The sequence below is a fragment of the Hypanus sabinus genome, chromosome 18 (assembly GCF_030144855.1).
Source record: "Hypanus sabinus isolate sHypSab1 chromosome 18, sHypSab1.hap1, whole genome shotgun sequence".
Taxonomy (NCBI): Eukaryota; Metazoa; Chordata; class Chondrichthyes; order Myliobatiformes; family Dasyatidae; genus Hypanus; species Hypanus sabinus.
The window spans coordinates 156,995-177,134 of NC_082723.1; the positions used below are offsets into that span (position 1 = coordinate 156,995).

At 40.2% G+C, this 20,140-nt stretch overlaps 1 protein-coding gene across 2 annotated transcripts in view; it reads right to left on the reverse strand.

The window, feature by feature from the left end:
* LOC132407270 (NACHT, LRR and PYD domains-containing protein 3-like) overlaps positions 1-20,140 on the reverse strand; it is a 40,150-nt gene that overhangs the window by 9,074 nt on the left and 10,936 nt on the right. Inside the window, exons 5-8 of one of the 2 annotated variants that reach the window (XM_059993526.1) lie at positions 19,616-19,888; positions 18,903-19,069; positions 7,514-7,685; positions 7,350-7,415 (exon numbers count right to left, since the gene is read on the reverse strand). In XM_059993526.1, coding sequence (XP_059849509.1) covers positions 7,350-7,415; positions 7,514-7,685; positions 18,903-19,069; positions 19,616-19,888 — 678 coding nt within the window. Of the gene's footprint in view, positions 1-7,349; positions 7,416-7,513; positions 7,686-18,902; positions 19,070-19,615; positions 19,889-20,140 lie in introns of those variants that run through there. The other variant, XM_059993528.1, reaches the window with a different exon arrangement.

Here is a 20,140-nt window from a genome sequence, read left to right on the forward strand (position 1 = left end):
ATATTTATGGAATGGTATGTTGTCTTTCATCAGTTTATATATTAAAGCAATATTTTTTTGAAACACCAGACCTATTACCGTGCCCCTCGTAACTAATGACCACTAACTTAGATAACCACAATATACTTACAGAAGAGCAGAAAGAATCCTTTTAGGGTATGATAGGATTTGAAGAACAACTGGAGGAGGGAAGAGAAGAGAGCGATAGTTTTAGGGGATTCTATAGTCAGGAGGGCAGATAGGAGATTTTGTGGGGCAGATCGGGAGTCTCGGATGGTATGTTGCCTCCCTGGTGCCAGGGTCCGGGACATCTCAGATCGGGTGCAGGCTATTCTTGAGAACGAGGGCATGAACCCAGATGTAGTGGTCCATGTAGGGACCAACGATGTAGGTAAGGTGAGTGAGCGGGTCCTGCTTAGAGAGTTCAGGGAGTTAGGAGTGAAGCTGAAAGGCAGGACCTCCAGGGTGACAATCTCGGGATTGTTACCTGTGCCACGTGCGAGTGAGGCGAAGAATAGAATGATTATGCGCATCAATACGAGGCTGAGAGCATGGTGCAGGAAGGAAGGGTTCAGGTTTTTGGATAATTGGTCTTTGTTCCAGGGACATTGGGATCTGTTTCGAAGGGACGGTCTACATCTGAACCGGAGGGGTACTAACATTCATGCAGGAGTGTTTGCCAGTGCTGCTCGGGGGGGTTTAAACTAGATGTGCAGGGGGCAGGGATCCAGATCCAGAGGGTTGGTCAGAAACCTTGTAGAAGGTTTGGGTGATCTTGAGAAGGTCATCAAAATTCAGGGTGCAATTAGCCCGATGGAAGTTCAAGGAGCTGGGTTAGGTACAGTAGACAGTGTTTTAAGCAAAGAGAGGAGGAATGGGCTCAGAATTCTATACATGAATGCGCGTAGTGTCAGAAATAAGACAGATGAGCTTGAAGCTCAGATGAAAATGGGGAACTACAATATTGTTGGGATAACGGAGACATGGCTGCAAGGGGATCAGGCCTGGGAATTGAGTGTATCAGGGTATACGTTCTATCGTAGACAGGAATATGGGTGTTGTGTACAGGCCCCCAAACAGTAGCGTGGATATTGGGTACAAGTTGATTAGGGAGTTAACATTGGCATGTGCTAAAGGTAATGCAGTCGGTATGGGAGATTTCAACATGCAGGTGAACTGGGAGAATCAGGTAGGTGCTGGACCCCAGGATAGGGAGTTTGTGGAGTGTCTAAGGGATGTATTTTTGGAACAACTTGTGCTTGAGCCAACCAGGAACGAGGCTATTTTGGACTTGGTGATGTGTAATGAACAGGAATTGATAAGTGATCTTGAAGTAAAGGAGCCATTAGGAAGTAGTGATCATAACATGATAAGTTCTTATCTACAATTTGAGAGGGATAAGGGCAGGTCAGAGGTGTCAGTGTTGCAATTAAATAAAGGAGACTACGGAGCCTGAGGGAAGAGCTGGCCAAAGTTAAATGGGCGGATGCCCCGGCCGGAAAGACAGTGGATCAGCAGTGGCAGATAATCTTGGGGATAATACAAAAGATGCAAAAGCAGTTCATTCCAATGAGAAGGAAGGATTCAAAGAGGGGGAAGGGGCCACAGTGGTTGACAAAGGAAGTCAGAGATTGTATAGCATTAAAGAAAAAGAAGTATGACAGGGCTAAGATGAGTGGGAATACAGATGATTGGGAAAGTTTTAAGGAACAGCAGATCTTAACTAAAAAAGCAATACGGAGAGAAAAAATCAGGTATGAGCTCAGTCTAGCCAGGAATATAAAAGGGGATAGCAAAAGCTTTTTTAGCTATGTGAAGAGAAAGAAGATAGTTAAGAACAATGTTGGCCCCTTGAAGAATGAATTGGGAGAAATTATTATGGGAAACAGGGAAATGGCAACAGAATTTAATGCGTACTTTAGATCTGTCTTCACCAGGGAGGACACAAGCAATCTCCCAGATGTATGGATGGGCCAGGATCATAAGATATCAGAGGAATTGAGACAGATTGACATTAGGAAAGAAACTGTGATGAGTAGACTGGTAGGACTGAAGGCTAATAAATCCCTGGGTCCAGATGGGCTGCATCTGAGGGTTCTAAAAGAGGAGGCTCAGGAAATTGCGGATGCATTGGTAATCATTTTCCAATGTTCCTTAGCTTCAGGATCAGTTCCTGAAGATTGGAGAGTGGCTAAAGTTATCCCACTTTTCAAGAAGGGAGGAAAGGAGAAAACGGAGAACTATTGCCCTGCTAGCCTAACGTCAGTCGTGGGGAAGATGCTTGAGTCCATTATTAAGGACGAAATAGTGGCACATCTTGATGGCAGAAATAGGATTAGGCCGAGCCAGCATGGATTCACCAAGGGCAAATCATGCTTGACTAATCTGTTGGAGTTTTTTTGAGGGTGTAACAAGGATGTTATACGAGGGTAAGCCAGTGGATGTTGTGTACCTAGATTTTCAGAAGGCATTCGATAAGGTGCCACATAGGAGATTGGTGAGTAAAATCAGAGCTCATGGCATTGGGGGCAGGGTTTCAACATGGATAGAAAACTGGTTGGCAGATAGGAAGCAAAGGGTAGCAGTGAATGGGTGTTTCTCGGACTGGCTGGAGGTGACTAGTGGGGTACCACAGGGCTCTGTATTGGGACCACAGCTCTTTACGATTTATGTCAACGATTTAGATGAGGGCATTGAAAACTATATCAGCAAGTTTGCTGACGATACTAAACTGGGTGGCAGTGTGACATGCGAAGAGGACGTTAGGAGAATACAGGGAGACTTGGATAGGCTGGGTGAGTGGGCAGATACTTGGCAGATGTCATTCAATGTGAATAAATGTGAAGTTATCCACTTTGGAAGCAGGAACAAGAGGGCAAAGTATTATCTGAACGGTGTAGAGTTAGGTAAGGGAGAAATGCAAAGAGACCTAGGAGTCCTAGTTCACCAGTCAATGAAGGTGAATGAGCAAGTGCAACAGGCAGTGAAGAGGGCAAATGGAATGTTGGCCTTTATTACAAGGGGAATTGAGTACAAGAGCAAGGATGTCCTTTTGCATTTGTACAGGGCCCTGGTGAGACCACACCTGGAATATTGTGTACAGTTTTGGTCTCCAGGTTTAAGGAAGGACATTCTGGCAATTGAGGAAGTGCAGCGTAGATTCAGTAGGTTGATTCCTGGGATGGCAGGGCAGTCTTATGCAGAGAGATTGGAGAGATTGGGCTTGTACACGCTGGAATTGAGGAGATTGAGAGGGGATCTGATTGAAACGTTCAAGATAATTAAAGGATTTGATAGGATTGAGGCAGGAAATATGTTCCAGATGTTAGGAGAGTCCAGTACCAGGGGGCATGGATTGAGAGTAAGAGGTCAGTTATTTAAAACAGAGTTGAGGAAGAGCTTCTTCTCCCAGAGAGTTGTGGAGGTGTGGAATGCACTGCCTCGGAAGACGGTGGAGGCCAATTCTCTGGATGCTTTCAAGAAGGAGCTAGATAGATATCTGATGGATAGGGGAATCAAGGGATATGGGGACAAGGCAGGGACTGGGTATTGATAGTGAATGATCAGCCATGATCTCAGAATGGCGGTGCAGACTCGAGGGGCCGAATGGTCTACTTCTGCACCTATTGTCTATTGTCTAACTGATCAGAAGTTATGATATTGTGTATCTTGCCCAGAGTAATAGCAGAAATCTTTCATATTGCAAGATTAACTATCAACTATTTTTGTGAACAATCTTTGCCACTTGATTTTGCCTGTGTAAGTACATAAACATGTAACAATTACAGGACAGAAACAATCCATCTCAGCCCTCCTAGTCCATGCCGAACACTTACTCTCACCTAATCCCATTGACCCGCACTCAGCCCATAATCCTCCATTCCTTTCCTGTCCATATACCTATCCAATTTTCATTAAATGAAATTCCCCCTCATGTTACCCTTAAACTTTTACCCCCCCAAGTCTCAACTCATGTCCTCTTGTTTGAATCTCTCCTACTCTCAATGGAAAAAGTCTGTCCGCATGAACTCTATCTATCCCTCATAATTTTAAATACCTCTATCAAGTCCCCCTCAACCTTCTACGCTCCAAAGAATAAAGACCTAACTTATTCAATCTTTCCCTGTAACTTTTCCAGTACCAGAGGGCATGGATTGAGAATAAGAGGTCAGTTATTTAAAACAGAGTTGAGGAAAAACTTCTTCTCCCAGAGAGTTGTGGAGGTGTGGAATGCACTGCCTCGGAAGACGGTGGAGGCCAATTCTCTGGATGCTTTCAAGAAGGAGCTAGATAGATATCTGATGGATAGGGGAATCAAGGGATATGGGGACAAGGCAGGGACTGGGTATTGATAGTGAATGATCAGCCATGATCTCAGAATGGCAGTGCAGACTCCAGGGGCCGAATGGTCTACTTCTGCACCTATTGCCTATTGTCTAACTTAGGTGCTGAAACCCAGGTAACATTCTAGTAAATCTTCTCTGCACTCTCTCTATTTTGTTGACATCTTTCCTATAATTCAGTGACTAGAACTGTACACAATACTCCAAATTTGGCCTTACCAATGCCTCGTACAATTTTAACATTACATCCCAACTCCTATACTCAATGCTCTGATTTATAAAGGCCAACATACCAAAAGCTTTCTTCACCACCCTATCCAAATGAGATTCCACCTTCAGGGAACTATGCACCATTATTCCTAGATCACCCTGTTCTACTGCATTCTTCAATGCCCTACCATTTACCATGTATGTCCTATTTGGATTATTCCTACCAGATCCTACCAATCTGATCAGTAATTAGATTGTGGTAAACTACTGCAGGATCCCATAATATGTTAGATTGCCACTGGTCTCTCTTGGCATTTATCATCTTGAATTTGTTAGTATTTTATTCAGTCTTGTTGATAACTGTATGTATCAACTACCTGGTCCTGTATTGCTACAAGGATCCCCTCTGTTTCGATGAGTGAGGGATAGAATCAAATGTTCTTTGTAAATTAATCTTACAATATGAAAAAATTCTGCTTTTCCTCTGGGCTAGATATACAATTTCATAATCTCTTAGCAATTCTTTGAATTATTTCATACCGTAACAGGACTCCTTCCGCTCTTCTGTAAGTATATTGTGATTATCTAAATGAGTGGTCATTAGTTACGAGATGCACAATAATACAATTTTATATACAAAGTTTGTATAAAATTGTTATATTATTATTTAGAACCAATAATAACAAAGTGGGTGACCATACAATAGTCTTATTAATACAGCATTAAAGCTGTCCTTGAGCCTGGTAATACATACCTTCAGCCTTTTGTATCTTCTACCCCAACGGAGTACAGGAAGAGAGAACATCAGTTAGGATTGAGCAGCAAGGCTTTGAGCAGGGTTAGCATCCTGCTAACTTGGAGGTCTTCAAGGGTGTGACAAAGGTGATATAGTAGATGAAGTTACTCATGGATATTGTCTACTTGAATATTGGTAGAGTGTTTGACAACGTCCCACATACATGAGAGGCTCATACAGAAAATGAACATGTTTGGGAACTGTGGTGAATTGGCCTTTTCGATTCATTTCCTTCAACACAGCAGACAGATGGTAATGAGACTGAACCTCATTGCTGGTGATCTTTGCCCAGTGATGTTCCACGGTGAACCACACCAGGGTCTGCCATGTATATATATTTTTATTTATAAATTACCCAAAATCAAATGATTATGGGACGGTCAGTAAGGTTGAAGATGATACAAAGATTGGTGGTATTGTGGATATTACAGAAGACTAGCAAAGGCAACAGTGGGAAATAGATTACTTGCAGACATGGGCGTAGAAAAGACATCTAGTGTTTAAACCAGCCACAGGTAAAGAGTTGCAACTTCAAATGTAAAGACTCAGTGCACTGTTAAAGACAAGACTGTTAGCAGCATTACTGAACAGAGATATCTATGGGCCCAAGCTCACAGATCCCCAAAAATGGATTCAAGGGCTGGTATGGACTGTCTAGACCAATGCCTTAGCCAAATTGCAGGACAATTCAAGTTGTAAACAACAAATGTCACAGGCTTGTCTTTATTAGTTCAGGAGCTGAGTTCAGAGTTGGAAACTTATATTACAGGTTTACATAACTCGTTAGGCTCAGAATTCACCCTCCAAAGTGATGCCTTTGTGGCCAAGATTGCAGATTAGTCTGTACCAGTACATAGAGAGGTTTGGAGAATGGGCAATGGTTAGGGTTAGGGTTAGGTTGAGATTATGCGGGCAGTGGGCTAAAATGCCCTCTTGTGATTTTTGATCTCCTCACTTGAGATTCCGTTTCACGTGACCCTGCCACTTTGATCTGGCCCACGCCTTCATTAACCAGGTCCCACAATTGCCTTTGTTGAATCTTGCCCCTCTCGACATAGGGTATCCGGTTTGTGGGGGTTTAGCAAGGGTTAATCGGGAGTGCCTAGGGTTTGTGGGGGTGTGTGCCCCTTTTGGAATTTGCCTAGGGTTCGTGGGGGTGTGTGCCCCTTTTGGACTTTAGGATTAGGTTTGAGTGTAGGGCTGGTGGATGTATATGTTTGGCTGGCAGAGGTTAGCCTGCAGAATTTGAAGTATGAGATCGTGGAGTGCCTAGGGTTTGTGGGGGTGTGTGCCCCTTTTGGAATTTGCCTAGGGTTCGTGGGGGTGTGTGCCCCTTTTGGAATTTGCCTATGGTTTGTGGGGGTGTGTTCCCCTTTTGGACTTTAGGATTAGGTTTGAGTGTAGGGCTGGTGGATGTATATGCTTGGCTGGCAGAGGTTAGGCTGCAGAATTTGAAGTATGAGTTGCTATGCTAGCTAGGCTTGTACAGGGAAGTCAGGTTAATCTGGCCCATGCCTTTCATTATCGTGGTCCGACACCACTTGGTTCAGCGAACCGGGTGTGCACTGGGGCACATCGTCAGTAGTGAACATTCGGATACTCGGCTGTTTCGGGCCTTTAATCACTAGACAGCAATTAGGGTTAGGGTAGTGCAAAACAGAAATTAGTGTAGTGCAATTAGGAAGAAGAAGGAGCTTTTGAAGCTGAAAGGTCTGAAGATAGAGAGGGCACCAGGACAGGAAGAGGCAGTGTATCAGACTGCCTGGGGTGTGCGAGGATTCCCAGAGTGTTCAGACCAGGAGTGAATGCTTCAGCTGAACCAACAGCTGGATTAATAGAAAAATGCATTTTAAAATATTCAACTGCAAAGAGAGATTCTCTGAATTGTTATTTAATCCAAAGATCAGCAAATGATTAACGGTGAATTTTGATTCGCAGATTCTGACAAGTCAGAGTCTAACATGTGAGATGTGGTTTGTACTGTGCATTTCATCACTCACCTATCAGATAAGTGGGTAGCTCAGATAACCCTTGGGCAATGTTCATGTATTCCTGTGGATCAGGACCTGTTTAAATAAAACAAAACAATCATGAAAACAGAGCTAATCTAATCAAACTGTTTCTTTCAATGTGCGTATATGTTCAGTGTGTGTTTTTAACATACCGAGCTCCTGTATTTCCCTCAGAATTCTGTCCAACTTTGGTAACTCAGTCCTCCATGTCACAAAGGATTCCCACATTGCCCTCCGGGCCTGGGATCCTTTGCCCATCACCAAACTGAGGAAGAGTCTGGAACTCGCTGTCCGATTTCCCCTCTCTGTCAGTTCAGTGACTTTCTATAAAAGGAAAACATTGAATTAATCGTGGAGCAGACTGACAGACATGGAGAATGTGCAGGAAAATATCTGCTCATGGTCCCGGTAGCTTCAGAACAGATGCAGTCACTGGGCTGCTACCTGGTCCTCCCTGGAATAGACAGAGTGGACAGCCAGCGCCTCTTCCCCAGGGCACCACTGCTCAGTACAAGAGGAAATGGCTTTAAGGTAAGGGGAGGGAAGTTCAAGGGGGATATTAGAGGAAGGTTTTTCACTCAGAGTGGTTGGTGCATGGAATGCACTGCCTGGGTCAGTGGTGGAGGCAGATACACTAGTGAAGTTTAAGAGACCACGAGACAGGTATACGGAGGAATTTAAGGTGGGGTGTTATATGGGAGGCAGGGTTTGAGGGTTGGCACAACGTTGTGGGCCGAAGGGCCTGTAATGTGTTGTACTATTTTATGTGTATGTATATACACAGGGAAACAGTAACTGAAGGAAATTCTAAATCAATATTGTGTAAAAATAAGGATTCACTGACACTCTGCAATAGACACAACGTGATTAATTTCCTTGTTCAGTCAATGTGCAACATTACTTCAAAACGATGTGACAACAAGAACGGAAGAGAGGGGAGAGTGAGAGAGCAAAAAAAATGGATTGTGGGCTGAAAGAAGATCATAGTTGGTGCTTACATCCAAGGATACAAATTGAATCGAAATGATAGGGCAGGTGGGTGAAAGGGTTGGGTTGACTCTGTTCTTGTAGTAAAATAAAAGTCATTAGAAAGAGGTGATATCGGATTGGACGATGCAGATGTTAAGAAACTGGATAGGGAAAATAACTGTAATGGAAATTATATACTGGCCCCTTAACAGTAGCCAGGATGTGGGCTACAAATTCCAGTGGGAGAGAGAAGAGGCATGTGAAAAGGTCAATGTTAAAATAGTCATGGGGAATTCCAATATGCAAGTAGCTTTGGAAAATCAGGTCAGTGCTGAATCCTGAGTCAGGGAATTTATAGAATGCCGATGACATGGCTTTAGAAAGAAGCTTATGGTTGAGCCCACTATAGGAAAGGCAGATCTGGATTCGATGTTGTATATTGCACCAGATTTGATGAGGGAGCTTAAGGTAAATAAACCCTAAAGGGGCAGTGATCGTCAAATAACAGAAGTAACTCTGCAGTTTGAGAGTGAGAAGGAAAAATTAGATGTACCTGTATTACAGTGGTATAAAGGAATTACTGAGTCGTGAGGGAGGAGCTGGGCAAAAATAAATTCAAAAATGACACTAGCAGGGACAATGGCAGAGCAGGCATGGCTGAAGTTTCTGGAAACAATTTGGAAGGGGCAAGATAGATAATCCCAATGATGAAAAATTATCCAAAGGGAGAATGATCAACCGTGACTGACGAGGAAGTTAATGCAGCACAAAAGCAAAGGAGAGGGTATAGAATACAGCAAAATATAGTGGAAAGCTGGAGGACAGGGAAGCTTTTACTATCCAACAGAAGGCAACTAAAAAGCCGCAAGTAGAGAAAATTTGAAATATGAAGGCAAGCTCTCTAATACAGTCGGCTCTCCTTATCCGTGGATTCTGCATGCACGGATTGGGAAAACCCGGAAGTTCTCTCTCCAGCACTCATTGTTTGAGCATATACAGACTATTTTTTCTTGTCATTATTCCCTAAACAATACAGTATAACAACTATTTGCATAGAATTTACATTGTATTAGGTACTGTAAGTAATCTAGAGATGATTTAAAAGTACAGGCAGTCCCCGGGTTATGAAGGAGTTCCGTTCCTGTGTCTGTCTTTAAGTCAGATTTGAAGTTGGAACAGGTACATCTGGTACTATTTAGCGTCAGTTAGTCAAATGTTTTTCTTAGTATATAGTACATATTTTACTTTTCTCTGCATATAAAACACTTAAGAAACATACGTATTTCAATAATTAAACCACTGCATTGCTTAGTAATAATTGTAGCTTTCATCAGGGCAGGGCCTTTCACATTCTCCATTAAAATTGTTCCAATCATTGATCGATTGTAGCCTAATGCTTTTCCAATGACCGTTTGCGTTTCACCTCTTTCTGATCGCTTTATTACTTCCACCTTATTTTCACTTTTTCTTTTCAAAACTTTTTATTATTATTATTATTCAAAAATAGTACAAGTACATCGAAGTAACAACACCTACAATGCCTCAAAACAGAAAAAATTATCTTAAGGATTGAACATTTTTGTGAATTAAAAAAACCCTACTAAGCAAGAAAAGTGAGGGAAAAAAAGAAACCTATTGGAGGTACAACCCCAGAGCCATGCATCATATAAACATCAAACCACCAACAAGAAAAAAAGATATATCAAAGAAATCTATCAATTAACTGAAATAACGAGCAAATGAGCCCCATCTCTTCTCAAAATCAAATAAAGGTTCAAAGGTTCGATTTCTAATTTTCTCCAAGCTAAGACACAGCATCACTTGAGAGAACCATTGTGACAAAGTAGGCGTTCCATTTCAACAAGATGGCCCTCCTTGCTATCAATGTAACAAACGCAATAACATGTTGGTCAGATACAGAAATACCATGGATATTTTGCAGAATTATTCCAGAAAGCACAGTCAATTTATCAGGTTGTAAATTGATTCTGAGTGCTTTAGAAATTGTCAAAAAGACTGACTTCCAAAACTGTTTTAATATAGAACATGACCGGAACATATGTGTCAGTGTAGCTATCTCAGTTTTACATCTATCACAATACCTGTCAACATTGGGAAATGTTTTAGAAAGTCCTTCATCAAATGGTAACAATGTACAATTTTAAACTGAATCAGTGAATGACTAGCTCAGATCAAAGAAGAGTTAACCAGCTTCAGAATCCAAGCCAATCCTTCCATATAAAAGTCAAATTGATTTCCTTCTCCCAATTCTGTTTAATCTTAAGTAAAGAACGCCTATCCCATTGTAATGATAAATTATAAATTCTTCCAATAGAACCTTTCAATGAGGGGTTCATATTCATAATAGTATCTAACAAGTCAGCCTCCAATATGTAAGGAAAATTACTTAAATACTTTTGTAAAAAATGTCTAACTTGAAGATGTAAAAAGTGTGAATATGAGAGAGAATACTTATTGACTAATTGTTCAAAAGACATCAATCTGCCTTCTTTAAATAAATCTAAAAAAGAATTAATACCTTTATTTTTCCAAAGTAAAAAAATTGGATCACTCCAAGAAGGTTTAAAAAAGTAATTACGATAAATTATACTACAAAGTTTAAATTTTTTAAGATTAAAAAAATTGCGGAACTGAAGCCAAATTTGTAAAGAGTGCTTAACCACAGGATATAGGTTTCAATTAGCAACATTAGTTAACTGTATAGGTAGATCAACTCCTAACAATGAAGTTAAATAAAACTGTTTCACAGCTGTCAGTTCCGGGTCTACCCAAATTGGTCGATCATTCCTATCACCCCAGTATAATCAAAAAGACATATACCACAAATTAACAGCCCAATAATACAATCTTAGATTAGGCAAGGCTAGACCTCCGTCCTTTTTCAACTTTTGCAAATGACATTTACCAATTCTTGGTCTTTTATTATCCCAATTAAAAGATAGAATAATAGAATTAATCCAATCGAAAACTTCTTAGTCAAAAAAACAGAAATATTCTGAAGTAAATATAAAAATTTTGGTAAAATCATCATTTTAATTACATGAACACGACCAACAAGCAAAAATGTAAGTGTGCTCCATCTACTAAAGGAATACTTCATAGAGTCCACTAAAGGAAGAAAATTGGCTTTATAAAGATCCTTATATTTTTTAGTAATTATAACACCTAAATATCTAAAAGAATCTGTAACTTTAAAAGGAATAGTATCATATATAGAGAGATTCATTTAAAGGAAGTAATTCACTTTTACTAAAATTTATTTTATATCCTGAAAAGTCTCCAAATTTGTCAAATAATTTTAGGAAAGCGGGAATAGATCCTTCAGGCTCAGAAAAATATATCAATAAATCATCAGCTTAGCTGAAAAAAGGAGACCTACAGTTATTATTGACAACAGTTGCAATAGGAGCTTTATATATCATTTTAATCCAATCATTAAAATTAATACCAAAACCAAATTTTTCTAAAACATCAAATAAATATTTCCATTCAACTCGATCAAATGTTTTCTTAGCATCCAAAGATATAATGCATTGTGGAGTTTTAGAAGAGGGTGAATATATAATGTTAAATAATCTCCGAACATTTGAGAAAGAATAATGTCCCTTTATAAAGCCAGTTTGATCTTTAAAAATGATTTTACCCAAAATACTCTCCAACTGATTGGCCATTATCTTTGAGAGAATCTTAGCATCAACATTCAGTAATGAAATAGGTCTGTAGGAGGCACAATCAGTAGGATCCTTATCCTTTTCGAGAATTAAAGAAATAGAAGCTTCATTAAAAGTGCAGGGTAAATCACTTTTCACAAAAGAATCTTTAACATCTCTAACATATATGGAGAAAGCAATTTTCCAAATTTTTTTATAAAATTATACAGGATAACCATCAAGTCCTGGGGCATTGCCAGATTGCACTGAAAAAATAGCTTTATGAATTTCGGATTCAGTGTTTTGGGCATCAAAAGTTTTTTGATCCTCAGCAGAAATTTTAGGAAAAGCAATCTTTCGTAAGAAAACATTCATTTCAGAAGAGTCTGCTGGACATTGAGATTTATAAAGTTCAGTATAAAAATCCTGAAAAATCTTATTAATTTCTTTATAATCCCGAGCCAGGGTACCTTCTTTTCTACGAATTTTCAGAATTTGCCTCTTGGCTCCAGCCGATTTTAATTGAGATGCAAGTCGTTTATTATTTTTATCTCCAAACATATAAAATTGGCTCTTTAACTTAAGTAGATAACCTTCAATTGGATGAGTTAACAATAGGTTATACTGTAACTGAAGTTTCACCCTTTTTTAAAAATAAGTCAATATTAGGGGAAGTCACATAGATATTGTCTAAATCTTTAATTTGTTTTGAATTTTTATCTATTTCTGCCTTAGTCTGTTTTTTAAGTTTAGCTGAATAAGAAATAATCACATAAAAATGACCACATAAAAATGCTTTGAATGTATCATTAATGTAGGCATACCTCCTATACCGTTAAAAAGAAAAAAAAATCTTTTATCTGGCTTTCGATAATAACATCGTCAAATTCAAAGGACAAACTCAAAGGCACATGATCAGATAGAGCAATAGCGTCATATTCACCATTTTTAACATTAAGCAAAAGATGGGGACCAACTATAATATAATCAATCCTCAAATACTTTTTTATAAACATGTGAAGAAAAGGAATATGCTCTGTTATCAGGGTCTAAATGCCTCCATAATTCAATCAACCCAAAATCGGTCAAAAAAGAGTTAATAACTGATGCAGAACGATTTGGAAGTCGCTGATTAGTTGAGCTCTTGTCAATCATAGGATTTAAACAACAGTTAAAATCCCCACCCATTATCAACATATACTCATTTAAATCTGGCAGTAAAGCAAATATTTTTTTTTAGAAAAGGATCATTTAAATTAAGACCATACAAATTAACCAAAACAACCTTTCTATTACAAATCACTCCTTTAACAATTAAAAATCTACCATTAGAATCTGATTCAATATCCTCTTGAGTAAATATATCAGATTTAATAAAGATAGAAATGCCCTTAGTTTTGCTCTGAGAAGTAGCATGGAGCTGTATTCCATTCCAGCAGCGAAAAAATCTATTTTGATCTCCTGCCTTAATATGCGTCTCCTGAGCAAAAATTATATCAGGTTGGAATCGATAAATAATTTTAAAAGTCTTTTTTCGTTTAATAGGATGATTCCAACTTATTTTGGAGTAAGTTTTTTCCAACTTATTTATTCCAACGTACATTCCAACTTATTACATTAATCTGTTTAACTGCCATAATGTAATTTTATTCCAATATACTTTATACATGCGCAGGACACATACCAATACGGGATTTTCAAACGTGATGGTGATGAAGAATACAGCCATATAGAAAACACGCATGCTCCGGAAACACCCGGTGGGAAAAACTCCTAACTCTAAACCCACCCACCCTCCCAAAAGCCCGGAAAAAAGGCAAGCAAGCTAAAATAGATGCGAAGCCATGGGCCGCTCTGTCGGTCTTGTCTCTCCCTCCCCCCAGCCAATACACAAAAAAATGACCTTGCAAGAAAGACAGTAACATCTCGACAAAGGACAGTATTTACATTCCATCATGTATTAAACAGAAAAAGAACCAAAATAATGTAATCTCTGAGAGAGAAAAAACAGCGCCATCGTAAGTTTAGCTTTAAATCATTCATTTATAGGACGTTATAATAAAACAGATTAAAAAGATTAATAGTATATTTAACTGAACTAAATTTATGAAAATATTAATTAATAATATCATAAGAACTAAACCCTCCCAGATAAAGAAACCCTATTGGTAAGAAAAAAAAACTACCAATTAGTAAGTTAAGAAATAACCAAAAAAAAAATCATACCAAATATTAGATAAAAGGAACAAATCTTTTTATCCTCTTTTCTCAGTCAAATATGTAATTAACCATTTAAACAGTCAGACTTGAACTGTAAATCTTCTTTCCAAAAACAATCCAATAGGATGTAATGATGAGCAGGTTTTCTTTTCTTCTTTTATTAATCTGTCAATGAAATATCCAAATGGCTTTCATATATCTTCTTTTCGAAATGTGAGTAATATATAGATAATCAAACAGCTTTTCAGCTAGTTCATTCGGTAGTAATGTCAGTGGCGGTAACAGGTATAGCCTGGACAAAATCCAGCACGACTTTTGGGTCAAAGAAAGTACGTGGGGAAGAATTAGGAGGAAAAACTTTCATTCTTGTCGGGTATCTCAAAGACTGAAACAGTTCCTTATCATATGCTTGTTTCATTGCCAAAGCAAATCTTGCTCTTTGTTCCATTTCATTTTTCAGATAATCTATGTAAAAACGGAGTTCAGACTCATTGAATCTGAAAACTCTCTGTTTTCTTGCCTGTCGCATTATTTAATCTTTAATTTTAAAATGATGAAAACAAACCAAACTAAATCTTGGTCTGGTTGAGTTTTTAGAAGTAGACAGCCTTTGCGCTGTTCAATAGCAGGCGACTGTGATAAAATAGTCGGAAATAAATCATGAAAGAGCTTACCAAAGTAAACCGTTAAGTCTCCATTTTCAGCTCCTTCTTGCAATCCAATGATTTGTATGTTGTTTCGGTGAGACTGACTTTCCAAATCAATAATCTTATTATGATATTTTTCCAAAAGCTTTGTAGTTTCAGACAGTTTTTGTTAAATTGGCTTCAATTCCTCTTCAGGTTAAGCAACTTAAGTTTCCACATCTTTAAGTTTTCCGAGAAATAACTTTATTTTATTATTATTCCTTTCCAGTTGATCTTTAATTGCCTTATTCTGATCTTGAAATTAATTCAGTGTCCGAACGATATCTTCAGCCCATGCTGGCATTTCATCAGATCTTTCCTTTGGCATCTTTCCTTTTCCATTACCTTTGTCAGTAGGTTCATGCAGATTCTTCCCACTTCTCATATTACTCCCCTTCAAGAATCAGCAATTAAAAATTCTAAATTCAAAATTTAAGGTGGGGGAAGGAAAGAAAACTAAGAGCAGCACAGAATTAGTGCTACTCCATCAACAGACAGAGGCGGTCTTTCCACCTTACTTTCAATCGTGATCATGATTATTTCTGTGAACAGAAACATTGCCAATCACAGCTGCGCCAGGTCCTAATGCCCAACGCACTGAGACAGGTTAAATAAACTCCAGGGTTCCGCTGGGTCCTAAAGACCACCGTATCCAGACAGGTTAAATAAGGAACGAGCATCTGTGATTTTTGGTATCCGTGGGGGTCCCGGAACCTATTTCCTGTGGATAAGGAGGGCCGACTGTAATGCAAAATAGCTTACCAAAAGGTTCGTCTGATATATTTGCCCTTTTAAGACCTATTGAGTTTTGGGGTCATGAGATATCAGCTTTGTGCGTGGTAGTTCATGTCTAACCATTTTTAATGTTTTCCCAAGAAGTTACCCGGAAATTCAAGGTAAAGTGGTAAACTGGCAATGGTTTTTGGAAGAAGACAGAGAGTGGTTATAGACTGTTGCATCTCTGACTGGGAGTTTGTAACACATGCAGTGCCACAGGGATCAGTGCTGGGTCCATTGTTGTTTGTGATCTATATCAACGATCTGGACAAAAATGTGGTTAATTGGATAAGCAAATTTGCGGATGACACCAAGAGTGCAGACGTGTAGTGGAGAGTGAGGACGACTACCAAAGCTTGCAGTGGTGTCTAAGCCAGCTGAGAAATGGGCTGAAAATTGGCAGAAGCAATTTAATGCAGATAAGTGTGATGTGTTGAACTTTGGAAGGAGCAAGCAGGGTTGATCTTATACAGCGACTGGAAGGCACAGAGAGTGTGGTAGAACAAAGTGATCCGGAATACAGGTCCATAATTCATTAAAAGTGGCAGCAAAGGTAAATAGATCGGAAAGAAATTATTTGGCACACTAGCCTTCATAAATGAAAATCTTGAGTACTGGAGATGAAATATGATGTTGAATGTGTATAAGACATCGGTGAGGCCTAATTTTGAGTATTGTGTGCAGTTCCGATCACCTACTTAGAGGATAGATGTAAAGAAGATTGAAAGAGTTCCGAGAAAATCTACAAGGATGTTGCCGGGACTGGAGGTCCTGAGTTTTAAGAAAAGATTGAACAGGTTAGGACTTTATGCCTTGGAACGCAGAAGATTGAGGGGATTATTTCATAGAAGTACACAAAATTACGTGGGGTATAGATAGGGTAAATGCAAGCAGGCATTTTGCACTGAGGTAAAGAGGTACTGAAACGAGGTCTTCAGTAAAGGGTGAAAGGTGAAAAGTTTAAGAGGCACATGAGGGTATTTATGCAGAGAAGTCTGGATAGATACATGAATGATAAGGGGATAGAGCAACATGGCCTGGTGCAAGTCAATGAGAATAAGCAATTTAAGTATGCTGGCATGGAATAGAAGGGCCAAAGGGCCTGTTTCTGAGCTGTTCTTTTCTACGACTATGACAAGTCAAGTCAAGTTAACTTCTATTGTCATTTCGACCATAACTGCTGGTACAGTACATAGTAAAAATGAGACAATGCTTCTCAGGACCATGGTTTACATAAGACAGTACAAAAAACTAGACTGAACTACATAATAAAAAAAACAACACAGAGAAAGCTATACTAGACTACAGACCTACACTGGACTGCATAAAGTGCACAAAAACAGTACCAGCATTACAAAAAATAATAAACAGGACAGTAGGGCAAGGTGTCAGTCCAGGCTTCGGGTATTGAGGAGTCTGATAGCTTGGTGGAAGAAACTGTTATGTAGTCTGGTCATAAGAGCCCGAATGCTTCGGAGCCTTTTCCCAGACAGCAGGAGGGAGAAGAGGTTGTATGAGGGGTGCATGGGTCCTTCATAATGTTGTTTCCTTTGCGGATGCAGCGTGTAGTGTAATTGTCCGTGATGGCGGGTAGAGAGACCCCGATGATCTCAGCTGACCTCACTATCCGCTGCAGGGTCTTGCGATCCGAGATGGTGCAATTTCCGAACCAGGCAGTTATACAGTTGCTCAGGATGCTCTCAATACAACCACTATAGAATGTGATGAGGATGGGGGGTGGGAGATGGACTTTTCTCAGCCTTCGCAACAAGTAGAGATGCTGCTGGGCTTTCTTAGCTATGGAGCTGGTGTTGAGGGACCAGGTGAGATTCTCCGTCAGGTGAACACCAAGAAATTTGGTGCTCTTTACAATCTCTACCGAGGAGCCATCGATGTTCAGCGGGGAGTGGTCGCTCCGTGCCCTCCTAAAGTCAACAACCATCTCTTTTGTTTTGTTCACATTAAGATTAAGAGACAGGTTATTGGCTCTGCACCAGTCCGTTAGCCGCTACACCTCCTCTCTGTAAGCTGACTCGTCGTTCTTGCTGATGAGACTCACTACGGTGGTGTCATCGGCGAACTTGATAATATAGTTCGAGCTGTGTGTTGCAGCACAGACATGGGTCAGCAGAGTGAACAGCAGTGGACTGAGCACACAGCCATAGGGGCCCCCATGCTCAGTGTGATGGTGTCGGAGTTGCTGCTCCCGATCCGGTCTGACTGTGATCTCCCAGTCAGGAAGTCTAGGATCCAGTTGCAGAGGGAGGTCTTCAGGCCCAGTAGGCTCAGCTTTCCAATCAGTTTCTGAGAGATGATTGTGTTGAATGCTGAACTAAAGTCTATGAACAGCATCCGAACATATGTGTCTTTATTATCCAGGTGGGTTAGGGCAGGGTGGTGGCAATGGCGGTTGGGATGGTGCGCAAACTGCAGTGGGTCCAATGAAGGGGGCAGCAGGGTCTTGATATGCCTCATGACGAGCCTCTCAAAACACTTCATGATGATGGATGTAAGTGCAACGGGACGGTAGTTATTTAGGCAGGACACTAAGACTTCTTCGGCACGGGGACGATGGTGGCGGCCTTGAAATACGTTGGAATGGTGGCACTGCTCAGGGAGATGTTGAAGATGTCAGTGAGAACATCTCAGACACTCAGACGGAGACCAGACGAGTTGTGGTTAGCAGGCTTCCCTCCCTCAAGTTCAGCAGTGAAGCTAGTTGGCCCAATTTACAATCTGACTGTTTCATATTCATCCTGGACTAATGAACTCAAGGGAATTTGACCGACAATCCTGATAAGATGCAAAATTAGTATTAAACTGAATGCCTGTTCAACTAATAAATACAGTAAGTGAAGCCAGTTTGCCCAATTTAGTTTAATATTCATCCTGGATTAATGATAAGGTGAATCTGACCGACCATTCAGACAAGATGCAAAACTAATTTTATACTGAATGCCTCTTCAATAGTCCAGATACAGAGCCACTCCTCTTATACTCCACCAAAAAATACAGCAGGTGTGAGAGGAAAAGGTGACGCTAAACCTGCAGTTCCCAATGGTTCCCACCTTAACAACCGAGACCAGATCTGCTGAAGACAAGTCAGAGATCAAAGTCTCTATTGCCATGTAGAACTCCTAGAATGTGCAGGAGATTAATATTGATCACTATTCCCTCTGATACCAGCAGTTTGGTGATAATATACAAAATAAACTCACCTCATTTTCTTCCCTACTGAAATGTCCCTCCTTTGTCAACATCCAACCGAGTCTCTCAACCTTTTCTTCAATTGCTTGTTCCAGTCTGTCCTTGTAGAACTTTGTCAGTTGGTACAGTCGATACTCCCCCCACTGTGCCAGGAGGTCAGAGATTGTAAATTCTGGCTCTGTGAATATAAAAAGAGAATGTAGACATAAATTCAAATATCCCTTGTCTCCATCACTCTCACCCAACTCAGCAAACCAATCAGGTCTTGAACCTGCCTTCAGACATAAAAATAGACTTATTCCCAATCTCCAACACTGGTCTTAAAACCTACCGAACAATGTTCTGTGTATTACATTATCAGAAGGACCATATTTAATACAAACCAGTCCATCCATACCCACTCACTTATTTCAGTTTAAGATGGGCAATAAATACTGGGGCTGTCAATAATAGTCACTTCCCAGATTTGCTCTCTCCATCCTGGCGAATACACTTCCCTTAATTCAGGTCCCGGAAATACTTTATTATCTGGGCAGCTGCATTACCTCCAATACATATACTGGAAATCATCGGACCAGGTTGTACATTTTCTGTAGTGGGTTAACGGGTGCCTCACTACAACACACGTAGCATATCCACACATTCCCCTCTCTTCTGTCCAACCTCACATTTTCCCTCCTCTCTGCCACATTCTGCGAACCCATCACCCTCATATTTCACCCACCTGCTCTTTGTTGGGGACTTGACAATTCTGTGTTCAGTGAGATTTCGAGCTGATGGGCAGTCGCCTCACTTGTGCTGGTTCCAGGGTCCTGATCGGTGTCTCTGACACCACTGTCTGTGGGTTGACTTTGGTTCGGACTGCATTCAATTGGGACATTGCTCTCAATGCAACCCTGCTTTGGTACCTTGCTTCCTGTGTACCGATCATTTTCCCTGGATGGGTTACCTGGTAAAAATCTCTTGACTCCCTTCCATACTCGATTTAAATTCCCACCTGAAATAAATGATGAATTGCAGTTTATACTGGAGTGATTTATAGCTGAGCAGAATAAGATTTCACAATGGATCCGAGACCCTAGATGACCAGATTTGGAGTGGGACTGCGCAGGTGAATGTGAACCACTGCTGAATGTCAGCTGCTGACTGGAAATTTTCTTTTTTGACAGTTTGGATTTATGCAATGATATGGGAAAACCATGCGCAGGAAATGCAATTCTTTCCCTCATCCATGTTATGGAGGCAGCGG